This window comes from Cetorhinus maximus, chromosome 24 (assembly GCF_964194155.1).
Source record: "Cetorhinus maximus chromosome 24, sCetMax3.hap1.1, whole genome shotgun sequence".
Taxonomy (NCBI): Eukaryota; Metazoa; Chordata; class Chondrichthyes; order Lamniformes; family Cetorhinidae; genus Cetorhinus; species Cetorhinus maximus.
Window position 1 is genome coordinate 5,389,604 of NC_135902.1, and position 12,937 is coordinate 5,402,540.

General features: G+C 49.4%; 1 protein-coding gene across 1 annotated transcript in view; it reads right to left on the minus strand.

Moving 5' to 3' along the window:
• LOC144699616 (E3 ubiquitin/ISG15 ligase TRIM25-like) overlaps positions 1-5,913 on the minus strand; it is a 33,283-nt gene extending 27,370 nt beyond the window's left edge. The window contains exon 1 of the mRNA XM_078570682.1: positions 5,310-5,913. Within this exon, the coding sequence (XP_078426808.1) occupies positions 5,310-5,906 (597 nt within the window). The 5' untranslated portion in view covers positions 5,907-5,913. The remainder of the gene's footprint in view (positions 1-5,309) is intronic.
• Between the last annotated feature and the right edge of the window lie 7,024 nt (positions 5,914-12,937).

Sequence of the window (12,937 nt, forward strand, 5' to 3'; positions counted from 1 at the left end):
GGACAGGCAGGAAATCACCATCCTCGGTGTTACCTCACGGAGTCAAAGGTCCAGGCGCCATATTTAAAGGGCACTCCGACAGCCTTCCCTCACTTTCCCCCCCCTCCCCCTTTCACCCCCTTAGTCTGCTTCCCAGGTCCACCTTCCACCTTCCGTGCAGCTTTGTGCTACCAGCGCCCGATAATGAGTGAAGTTGCGAGCGGTCTCCAAGAGCCTGAAAGCAGCGTGTAAATCGCCTCAAGGTCATGGAAGGCGTCAAGCATGCCGGGTGCATGCCCCTTACGTACAGTCTTGTAAAGGTGAACGTTCTAGTTTCCTCGCGGGCGGGAAACTTAACGTGGCAGGGGGGAACTTAATTCCGGCGAGGTGGCCTTTTAACGAGAATGCTTGCGATCCTAATGCACGCAAACGGGGTTCCCGACATGGTCAAGGAGCTCGATCCGCCTTTTTAGTCCCGAGAGTAAAAATCCAACATTTCCATCCCGCCGTCGGGAAACTGAATTTTTTTTCCTCCCGTCAAATTAAGATCCCCCGCCCGCCATGCTTCCCCGCTGCAGGTGAGACCGGAAGATTCCGCCCTTTGTATCCTCCTCACAACTTGCTTTCCTACCTATCTTCATATCCTCAGCACATTTGGCTCCAATACACTCAATCCCTTCATCTAAGTCATGAATATAGATTGTAAATTGTTCACACCCTTACCCGATAATAATCTGTCAACCTCTGAAAGTCAACCCCACCCCCCCGCCACCTCTCTGACAACCCCCTCCACACGCCACCCATCCCACCCCACTCTCCTGTGTCCAGGGATCCAGCAACAATCCCTGGCGAAGTACTTAGAGGATTACCGGCAGCAACCACTGCACCCAGTGGCACTGCCAACAATGGAGACCTACTGGCCTCTGATGGGCTGGATTTCCACCACTGGGGTCCTAATTACCCTTGGACACCCGACTCTGGTCAGTTAAGTGGCTGCAGGCACTTAATCTGTTCAGGCCTTCCCCAAGGTAGCGAAACAGAGCTCCTATCGGTCCTCCAACCAGTCAATGAGACCCCGGTCACCCACATTAAACTCTGACTTCAATCCTGAATGGCCAAAGTATAATTCTCAGATTGTAACCTTTTGTTCCTGATCACCTCACCGGAGGAAATAGCTTCTCTGTGTCTGCACTGCTGAATCATTTTATCATTGAGTCTGAAGCATTTAGCCGAGATCATACAATCCGTTGAGTGTGGCATTTGGCATCAGCCGGAGAGATCAGCACTGCACAGTGCGATCCCATGTCATTTCTTGTGCATTCCTTAAGCATTCATTGTTCACCCTGCAGCCTGCCACCCCAGAATATTTGGTGCACTAGGTCAGGATCCAACTCTTGGGCCCTATGGCCTTACGTAAGAAGCAGGTCCCTCTGGTATTGGCCACCAGGAAAAAATACATGGAGGCTGCTCATACATTATTGTTATCATTCACAAGGTTCCAGGCGCAGAGCTTCCGCTCCAGCGCTTGAGCACGAAAATCAAGGCTGACACTCCATCCAGTGCAGTACTGAGGGTGTGCTGCACTGTCAGAGGTGCCATTTTCGGATGAGATGTTAAACCGAGGCCCTATCTGCCCTCTCAGGTGAATGTAAAGGATCCCAAGGTGCTATTTCAAAGAGGAGCAGGGGAGTTATCCCTGGTGTCCTGGCAAATATTTATCCCTCCATCAACATCACACAAAAAAAAAGGATTACTTTGTCATTATTACATTGCTGTTGGTGGGGGGCCTGCAGGGCACATATTGACTGCTGTGTTTCCCACAATACAGCAGTGACTTCACTCCAAAAGTACTTCATTGGCTGTAACGTGCTTTGAGACATACAGTGCTTGTGAAAGGCACTATATAAATGCAAGTCTTGATGTCGCCTTACACAAACGATGAGACGTTAGCTCCTTCAAAACCCACCCACTCTCACGGAGTTAGAATCAGACCATAGAACCATAGAAAAGTTACAGCACAGAAGGAGGCCATTTGGCCCATCTTGTCCGTGCCAGCCCGAGGACACCCTTTCTAATCCCGCCTTCCTGCATTCCGGGCTGTTAGCCCTGCAGTCGACAGCACTTAAGGCGCAGATCAGATAGATCCTGGTGCTTTTTTTTTATATAAAAAAGAATTTAGAGTTTCTGCCTCTAACCACCAACTTGGGGGGGGGGGGGGGGGGGGGGGGGCAGCGAATTCCAGACACCCAGTACCCTCTGCGTAAAAAAAAAGTCCTTCCTCATGTTCCTTCCCCCACCCCACCCCTGAAACCTCCTGCCACTTGTCTTGAATCTATGTCCAAAAACAGAATTACCTGGAAAATTACCAGGTAATTACCAGAATTTCCAGGTAATTCTGTTTTTGTTTTGGATTTCCAGCATCCGCAGTAGTTTTTTGTTTGAATCTATGTCCACTGGTTCTAAAATTCTCCACCAAAGGGGAAAAAAATATTATCCTGTCAAAGATTGATCAACGGGCTCTTGCTCCCCTTTAACTGCGAAGTGCCTAGGTGCATTTGATTACGTTAGAGGTGTTATACAGATTGAAGTTGTTGTTGTACAGGTGTGTTCTCTCTCTCTCTCTCTCTCTCTCTGTGTTAAAGGCGTTATACAGATTGAAGTTGTTGTTGTACAGGTGTGTTCTCTCTCTCTCTGTGTTAGAGGCGTTATACAGATTGAAGTTGTTGTTGTACAGGTGTGTTCTCTCTCTCTCTCTCTCTCTCTCTCTGTGTTAAAGGCGTTATACAGATTGAAGTTGTTGTTGTACAGGTGTGTTCTCTCTCTCTCTCTCTCTCTGTGTTAGAGGCGTTATACAGATTGAAGTTGTTGTTGTACAGGTGTGTTCTCTCTGTGTTAGAGGCGTTATACAGATTGAAGTTGTTGTTGTACAGGTGTGTTCTCTCTCTCTCTCTCTGTGTTAGAGGCGTTATACAGATTGAAGTTGTTGTTGTACAGGTGTGTTTTCTCTCTCTCTCTCTCTCTCTGTGTGTTAAAGGCGTTATACAGATTGAGGTTGTTGTTGTACAGGTGTGTTCTCTCTCTCTCTCTCTGTGTTAAAGGCGTTATACAGATTGAAGTTGTTGTTGTACAGGTGTGTTCTCTCTCTCTCTCTGTTAAAGGCGTTATACAGATTGAAGTTGTTGTTGTACAGGTGTGTTCTCTCTCTGTGTGTGTTAAAGGCGTTATACAGATTGAAGTTGTTGTTGTACAGGTGTGTTCTCTCTCTGTGTGTTAGAGGCGTTATACAGATTGAGGTTGTTGTTGTACAGGTGTGTTCTCTCTCTGTGTGTTAAAGGTGTTATGCAGATTGAGGTTGTTGTTGTACAGGTGTGTTCTCTCTCTCTCTCTGTGTTAGAGGCGTTATACAGATTGAGGTTGTTGTTGTACAGGTGTGTTCTCTCTGTGTGTGTTAAAGGCGTTATACAGATTGAGGTTGTTGTTGTACAGGTGTGTTCTCTCTCTCTGTGTTAGAGGCGTTATACAGATGGAGGTTGTTGTTGTACAGGTGTGTTCTCTCTCTCTCTCTCTCTGTGTTAGAGGCGTTATACAGATGGAGGTTGTTGTTGTACAGGTGTGTTCTCTCTCTCTGTGTTAGAGGCGTTATACAGATGGAGGTTGTTGTTGTACAGGTGTGTTCTCTCTCTCTCTCTCTCTCTCTGTGTTAGAGGCGTTATACAGATGGAGGTTGTTGTTGTACAGGTGTGTTCTCTCTGTGTGTTAAAGGCGTTATACAGATGGAGGTTGTTGTTGTACAGGTGTGTTCTCTCTCTCTCTCTGTGTTAGAGGCGTTATACAGATTGAAGTTGTTGTTGTACAGGTGTGTTCTCTCTGTGTTAGAGGCGTTATACAGATTGAAGTTGTTGTTGTACAGGTGTGTTCTCTCTCTCTCTGTGTTAGAGGCGTTATACAGATTGAAGTTGTTGTTGTATAGGTGTGTTTTCTCTCTCTCTCTCTCTGTGTGTTAAAGGCGTTATACAGATTGAGGTTGTTGTTGTACAGGTGTGTTCTCTCTCTCTCTCTCTGTGTTAAAGGCGTTATACAGATTGAAGTTGTTGTTGTACAGGTGTGTTCTCTCTCTCTCTCTCTGTTAAAGGCGTTATACAGATTGAAGTTGTTGTTGTACAGGTGTGTTCTCTCTCTGTGTGTGTTAAAGGCGTTATACAGATTGAGGTTGTTATTGTACAGGTGTGTTCTCTCTGTGTGTGTTAAAGGCGTTATACAGATTGAGGTTGTTGTTGTACAGGTGTGTTCTCTCTGTGTGTTAAAGGCGTTATACAGATGGAGGTTGTTGTTGTACAGGTGTGTTCTCTCTCTCTCTGTGTTAGAGGCGTTATACAGATTGAAGTTGTTGTTGTACAGGTGTGTTCTCTCTGTGTTAGAGGCGTTATACAGATTGAAGTTGTTGTTGTACAGGTGTGTTCTCTCTCTCTCTCTCTGTGTTAGAGGCGTTATACAGATTGAAGTTGTTGTTGTACAGGTGTGTTTTCTCTCTCTCTCTCTCTGTGTGTTAAAGGCGTTATACAGATTGAGGTTGTTGTTGTACAGGTGTGTTTTCTCTCTCTCTCTCTCTGTGTTAAAGGCGTTATACAGATTGAAGTTGTTGTTGTACAGGTGTGTTCTCTCTCTCTCTCTCTGTTAAAGGCGTTATACAGATTTAAGTTGTTGTTGTACAGGTGTGTTCTCTCTCTGTGTGTTAGAGGCGTTATACAGATTGAGGTTGTTGTTGTACAGGTGTGTTCTCTCTCTGTGTTAAAGGTGTTATGCAGATTGAGGTTGTTGTTGTACAGGTGTGTTCTCTCTCTCTCTCTGTGTTAGAGGCGTTATACAGATTGAGGTTGTTGTTGTACAGGTGTGTTCTCTCTGTGTGTGTTAAAGGCGTTATACAGATTGAGGTTGTTGTTGTACAGGTGTGTTCTCTCTCTCTGTGTTAGAGGCGTTATACAGATGGAGGTTGTTGTTGTACAGGTGTGTTCTCTCTCTCTCTGTGTTAGAGGCGTTATACAGATGGAGGTTGTTGTTGTACAGGTGTGTTCTCTCTCTCTGTGTTAGAGGCGTTATACAGATGGAGGTTGTTGTTGTACAGGTGTGTTCTCTCTCTCTCTCTCTGTGTTAGAGGCGTTATACAGATGGAGGTTGTTGTTGTACAGGTGTGTTCTCTCTCTCTCTGTGTTAGAGGCGTTATACAGATTGAGGTTGTTGTTGTACAGGTGTGTTCTCTCTGTGTGTTAAAGGCGTTATACAGATGGAGGTTGTTGTTGTACAGGTGTGTTCTCTGTGGGTTAGAGTTTTACCTTTTTCTGGGTGCTCTCCTCCTCCAGGGGGATGACCCGGTGATCGCGGTGGCCGTGCAGGATGCACAAGCCGCAGACGCACCTCTGGTCGGTCCGGCAGTAGAAGTCCAGCAGTTTGCCGTGGTCCCCGCACCGCCGGCGGCCCAGACCCCTGACCGGCTCGGTCAGCTGGTGGTGGCGGAAGGTCGCCTCCTGGTAGTGGGGCCGGAGGTGGGCTTGGCACAAGGTGGCCAGGCAGGTCCAGCAGGACTTGGCCGCCGCCGGGAGCCCGCAGGAGTCGCACGGGATGCGGGAGCCGCTGGGGCCGGAGCCGGGGCCGGAGTCCCCGCCGCCGGGGCTGAGCCTGGCCGCCTGCCCCATCCGATTGAACTCGTCCACGATCCCGCACAGGACGATGTTCTTCCGCAGGCAGGGCCGGGGGGCGAAGGCGGCTCTGCAGTGCGGGCAGGCGGCCAGCGGGCTCCGGTCCCAGTTCCGCTGGATGCAGCCCAGGCAGAAGGTGTGTCCGCAGGGCAGCTGCACCGGGTGGCTGAACACCTCCAGGCAGATGGAGCAGGACAGCTGCTGCTCCAGGGATGAGAGATCGGCCGCGGCCATGACCAAACCCACCCCCCAAACCCACCCAACACACCCCCCACCCCAAACACACCCCACCTCCCCTGAGCTTTAATCCCAACACCCGGGCTCAGTGCCGGGGGCTGGGAGCGGGAGCTGAGTCTAGTCTCCACCCCATCCTTCAGCACCAGCCGGAACCGAAACCACTTGCTCAATATTTCCTCTCTGCTCACTCTTCACAAACACTGAACAAAACACCCAGCTCTCTCTCTCTCTCACACACACACACACACACACACACTCTCTCTCTGTGTGTCTCTCACTCTCTCACTGTCTGTCTCTCACTCTCTGTCTCTCTCTCTCTTTCTGTCTCTCTCTCTCTCTGTCTGTCTCTCACTCTGTCTCTCTGTGTCTCTCTCACTCTCTCTCTCTCTCTGTCTCTCTCTCACACACACACACTGTCTCTCTCTCTCTGTGTCTCTCTCTCTTTCTGTCTCTCTATCTCTCTGTCTCTCTCTCTCTCTCTCTGTGTCTCTCTCTCACTCTGTCTCACTCTCTCTCTCTGTCTCTTTCTCTCTCTGTCTCACTCTCTCTCTCACACACACACTCTCTCTGTCTCTGTCTATCTCTCTCTCTCACTCTCTCTCTCTTTCTCTCTGTCTCACTCTCTCTCTTCCCCTTTTCCCTACCAGGTTAAAGGCTGCAGCTACAGGGTAACAGGAAAGACCAAAACACAGCTGATTTCAAAATGCAATCTCTCCGCTTAGCAGCTGAACCTGTGCCAAAGACCCATCCACAAGTTTGTTTTTAAAATGTCGCCTTTTCGCCTTCAGATAAAACCTCACCAGCGTTGAGGTTAGAATGTGCGTGCTGATCCTCTGGTTTGCAAACAGCTCCAATAAAGTTTGTGTTAGAATTGTGCAAAGTGGATCTGCTCTTTGTGGCTTCCTTCCTCTCTGTAACTGGTGCTAATGCGTATTTATCATGAACCACACTGACCAGGGCACCACTTGTTAAAAGACCATAAGACATAGGAACAGAAATTAAGTCATTCGGCCCATCGAGTCTGCTCCTCCATTCAATCATGGCTGATAAGTTTCTCAACTCCATTCTCCCGCCTTCTCCCCAGCTACTGCCTTATTGCCAATTCGAAAACCACAGCGGACAAAACCCGAAATAATAATGGCTTTAATATTGAGTTCAGGCTGTAAAGCGCCAGAATGTGGGGGTGAAAGTAGGCATCTGTTTTAAAAAGTGGATTTTCGGTGTCGTGTTTAGATTTTATAAATGTCCAGCCTGCATTTTATAAATGATCAGATCATCCTTTCAAAAACTGGTCTGCTGGTAACCTGAATTATTTGCATGTTTCACTTAAAATGGTTTCAGTAATTAAAAGATTTTAGCTAGGATTGTACTCCCTCCCTTGCAGTGAGAATGATGCATGGGAGGGGGTAATATTTGAAAATGCTAACACCCTGCTCCAACTTGCTGTGTTCCCACCCATCAGCTGCACTGGCAAACCTCCCACTAAGGCAGACAGGGACTGCTTAATATTCAAAAGCCTTCGTCACCATGTGACACGGCATGGATTAATTTCAAGTCGAGGAGTCTCACACTCCCTGTCTGCAGCTCAGCTACAAAACCACAGTGGAAGGAACCGACTGTTGAGAAGCAGCCAATGTACTTTAACGAAATTTGCTTCAATTTGAACTTAACTCTTTGAGTGCCAAGAGCAGCAGGTGTGCCCCCGTCAAGGACTCTTTGGGAAGAATCTTGTGCCCAACCTCGTGGCAAGTTTGGTAGCGGGAGGGCATTTAGGCAGGCGGGAGGGGGGTGGCAGGTGGTGACCTTGCCACTTTCCTGACTCCATCCCAATTTAAGTCCACCACGGGCAGCCACCCCACCCCACAGCCAATTGAGGCCCTTAAGTGAGCAATTAATGTCAACTTAAGGGCCTTATCCCGCCACCCCCCCCCCCCCCCACCCCGCCTCTGGTATTCACCCAGCAGTAGGCGGGGTTGACCCGCAGGGAGCATAACAAGCAAACCCATTTGGGGCTGCCTGGGGGCTTCCTGGGAGGGGTCCATCGTTCTAAGACACTCAGTGCCTGATCGAGGGACCCGGCATCAGGAAGTGGGGTGGCTGCTGAGAGCCAGCCATCTGCCCTTGCTGCTAAAACCCCTCCCCCACGACCCCCGCCCTGCAACAAACAAACAACCCCCCCACCCCACGTACCTCTGCCCTGGGTTCCAACGACAAGCCTAGGCCTTGGGCAGGTGTCATACCAGCAGCAGCCACCAGCTCCCTGGTGGCGCCATCATTCAATAAAGCTGCCGGCCTCTGATTGGATCGAATTTTATGCCACCCTGGGAATTTAACAGGAGGCGCACAGGGATTCCATGCCGTCAGAAACCCGTCCATTAAAAGATGGGGGCTTTCAGGTAGCATCTCTGACTTTCAAAGGAAAAGTTGACCTGTTTCCCATTGATGTGCAGCCTTGAACCGAGGGGAGAGAGAGAGAGAGAGAAGCAAAAGTTTGGTTAAGCAAGAGGTGCAGCTCTGAGGAGCTGAGGGACCAAAATGAGATCAACCCATCCTCGGCAAAACAAAAAGAGAAACAGGAATACCTGGGAAAACTCAGCAGGTCTGGCAGCATCGGCGGAGAAGACCACAGTTGACGTTTCGAGTCCTCACGACCCTTCAACAGAGCTAAGTAAAAATAGGAAAGGGGTGAAATATAAGCTGATGCTGCCGGACCTGCTGAGTTTTTCCAGGTATTTCTGTTTCTGTTTTTGTTTTGGATTCCCAGCATCCGCAGTTCTTTGGTTTTTATTTTTTGTTTCCATCCTAGGCAACCAGCCGATAAAGGGTGTGAGTCATAAAGGTGGGGACCATATTGAGATGTCTGTAGTGTTCATTGATTGTATTGAAGCACCTCATGATCTATGTGGAAAGGTTGAATATGATCACACCTTTTGTGATAGCCATTTTGAAATGTTTTGTAACGTTCTTTCAGATATTTTATGAATAATGTATATTTTTCCAAAAAAGGAAAAGGTGGGAATCATCCAGGTGCTGGAGGAAAATGAGAACGGAAAGAGAACCCCATGGGGCAGAGCCACTATCGAGCAGGCAATGGGACTGCTGACGGCGCGATACCATCACCTGGACCCCTCCGGGGGGGGGAAGTTCTGCATTCTGATCCATCGAGGCTCTTGCAGATCATTGTTGTCTGCTGCATCTTGCACAACTTGGTGCAGTAAAGCGGCGAGGCCCAGAGGACGCGGAGGAGGCACAAGCCTCATCGGGTGAGCAAGACGGAGAAGAGGAGGTTGGACAGGTCGGAGGAGTGCTGCATCATCTGCCTGCAGCAGAGGTCAGAGAGGTGGAAGTACACCCGAGGGAGGCCCGTGAGAACTGGATTCTCAGATGCTGCCAGAATCCATCGCTGTCACGAGGTCCTACCAGCGGCAGACGTCATGGCGGATGGGACAGGAGAATGTGGAAAATGGCCCAAATTCAGTTTCCTGCTGACGGAAAAATAGATTGCAATTTTCCACCCCCGACTTTCATGCATTGATTTGAATATCTTGAATACTCATTAAAAAGGCAGCTCACCAGAATCACTCCTCCACTTCAGATCAAATGGCCAAGGCGGCAGCTAATCCGACTGGTGGTATTCATAACCGGATAAATGCCGTGCACCTGGCGGGCACCACTTCACTCGTGACCTCAAGGTATATTCCTCCACGTTTCATTGTGCTGCACTCACGCCTGCTGTGGCTCTGTGCCAAGGCTGCCCAGGCAAGACCAGCAGGAATTCAAGAAGAGGTCAGAGCAAAGGCTTACCATAAAAGATCAGTGGGAAGGCGGCTGGGGGGGAGGGAGTTGAAGAGGCTGGAGGGCAAAGGCTTGACTGGGAGAGGGTGCTGAGGCAAGACAGAGGCAAGGGCAGGGGCTGGGAGGCAAAGGCTTGACTGGCAGGCAGGAGACTGGGGAGGAGAGCACACAGACACTTGACTTGGGGGGGATTGTGGGCTTGAAATTAGTCAGGGCCAGAAAACATAGCCAGTCCTGGTCAATAGAGCAATGGGTAGCAATGGGACCATGAAGCATAGTTAGTCCTGTGGATCGGTGTCGCAGTTTAGAGGGCTGTGCTTGGCACGCCTGGGCTGGTCCCGGTCAGGGAGGGGAAGGGTCTGTCAGTCCTGTGTCAATCATGCCCACATGGTGTGCAGGGTGTCATCAGTCCTTCACACTCATCAGTCCTGGGGTTAGTGGCTTGATACTGGGCCACAGACGGCACAGTCACAGTCAGGGGAGGCATCTGCAGCCTATAGATGGGGAACATCAAGGTGAGGTGAGAGTGACTGCGCTTAACATCAAGGTCGCATCTGACCGACTGTGGCATCAATGAGCCCTAGCAAAACTGGTTGTTGGAGGTCAGTCATCTCAGTTCCAGGACAACATTGCAGGAGTTCCTCAGGATAGTATCCTAGGCCCAACCATCTTCAGCTGCTTCATCAGTGACTTTCCTTCCATCATAAGGTCAAAAATGGGGATGTTCGCTGATGATTGCACAATGTTCAGCACCATTCATGACTCCTCAGATACTGAAGCAGTCCATGTCCAAATGCACCAAGACCTGGACAATATCCAGGCTTGGGCTGACAAGTGGCACGTAACATTCACGCCACACAAGTGTCAGGCAATGATCATCTCTAACAAGAGAAAGTATAACCAGTGCCCCTTGACATTCAAAGGTATTACCATCACTGTATACCCCACTATCAACATCCTGGGGTTTACCATTGACCAGAATCTGAACTGGACTAACCATATAAATACTGTGGCTACAAGAACAGGTCAGAGGCTAGGAATCCTGTGGTGAGTAACTCACCTCCTGACTCCCCAAAGCCTGTCCACCAACTACAAGCCACAAGTCAGGAGTGTGATAGAATACTCCCCACTTGCCTGGATGAGTGCAGCTCCCACAACATTCAAGAAGCTTGACACCATCCAGGACAAAGCAGCCCACTTGACTGGCACCACATCCAAAAACATTCACTCCCTCCATCACCAACCCACAGTAGCAGCAGTGTGTACCATCTACAAGGTGCACTGCAGGAACTCGCCAAGGCTTCTTAGGCAGAACCTTCCAGACCCACAAGCACTACCATTTAGCAGGACAAGGGCAACAGATAGATGGGAACACCACCACCTGGAAGTTCCCCGTCCAGCCACTCATCATCCTAACTTGGAAATATATCACCGTTCCTTCACTGTTGCTGTGTCAAAATCCTGGAACTACCTCCCTAACAGCACTGTGGGTTTACCTACGCCACAGGAACTGCAGCGGTTCAAGAAGGCAGCTCACCACCACCTTCTCAAGGGGCAACTAGGGATGGCAATAAATGCTGGCCCAGCCAGCGAAACCCATATCCAGTAAATGAATTTTTAAAAGTGTAAAGCAGTTCGGGACAGGGGGGGTGGGAAACGCGATGGTCTCATGGGAGGGTGTCTGTAAGTCACAGCGTAATGGGACTCAAGATGGGGAGGGGTCAGGTCTACATGGGGCATGGGGACATCAAATCAAACGATTCAGCTGGGAGGGCAGGGGTATCAATGACTATCACAATGGGATCGAGGATTAGCGGCTGAGGAAGGAGATTGATTGGAAGGAGGGAAACCTGATCTTGATGCTCCTCCAGCACAGTGGGAGGGATTTCGACGTGGGGTGGGGGGCTCGAAACTGGTCTTGTAGTTAAACCTCAGCACCACCATTTTTCAAGCTGACCCAATGACATACAATAATACGAAATAGGAGTGAAAGTAGGCCATTCGGCCCATCGAGCCTGCTCCACCATTCAATAAGATCATGGCTGATCTGTTTCTGTTTCTGTTTCAAGCTCTACATTCTCATCTACCCCCCAATAACCTTTGATTCCCTTGCCTAATGAGAATCTATCTACCTCTGCCTTTAAAATATTCAGTGACCCCGCCCCCACCACCCTCTGAGGTAGAGAGTTCCAAAGTCGCACAACGCTCTGAGAGAGAAATATTCTCCCCATATCTGTCCTATATAGGCGACCCCTAATTTTAAAACAGTGCCCCCTAGTTCAGCTCCAACCCTGACTTTGTTATCAAACCTGCTGACAAGGGTGGTGCTGTTGTTGTCTGGCGCACTGACCTCTACCTCGCAGAGGCTGAGTGTCAACTCGCAGACACTTCCTCCTACCTCCCCCTGGACCATGACCCCACCACCAAACATCAAGCCGTTGTTTCCAGGACAGTCACTGACCTCATCTCCTCTGGAGATCTTCCCTCCACAGCTTCCAACCTCATAGTCTCCCAACCTCGGACAGCCCGCTTCTACCTCCTTCCCAAAATCCATAAACAGGACTGTCCCGGTAAACCCATTGTGTCAGCCTGTTCCTGCCCCATGGAACTCATTTATTCCTCCATTCTCTCTCCCCTTGTCCAGTCTCTTCCCACCTACATCCGCAATTCCTCTGATGCCCTACATCATATCAACAATTTCCAGTTCCCTGGCCCCAACCGCCTCCTCTTCACCATGGGCGTCCAATCCCTCTACACCTCCATCCCCCACCGGGATGGTCTGATGGCTTTCTGCTTCTTCCTTGAACAGAGGCCCGAACAATCCCCATCCACCACTACTCTCCTCCGTCTGGCTGAACTTGTTCTCACACTGAACAATTTCTCCTTTAACTCCTCTCACTTCCTCCAAATAAAAGGTGTGGCTATGGGTACCCACATGGGCCCCAGTTACGCCTGTCTCTTTATGGGGTATGTGGAACATTCCTTGTTCCATTCCTACTCAGTCCCCCTCCCACAACTCTTTCTCCGGTACATTGATGATTACTTCGGTGCTGCTTCATGCTCTCGTCTGGACCTGGAAAAACTTATTAATTTTGCTTCCAATTTCCACCCCTCTATCACTTTCACATGGTCCATCTCCGACACTTCCCTTCCCTTCCTTGGCCTCTCTGTCTCCATTTCTGGTGATAGACTGTCCACCAATATTCACTACAAGCCCACCGACTCCCACAGCT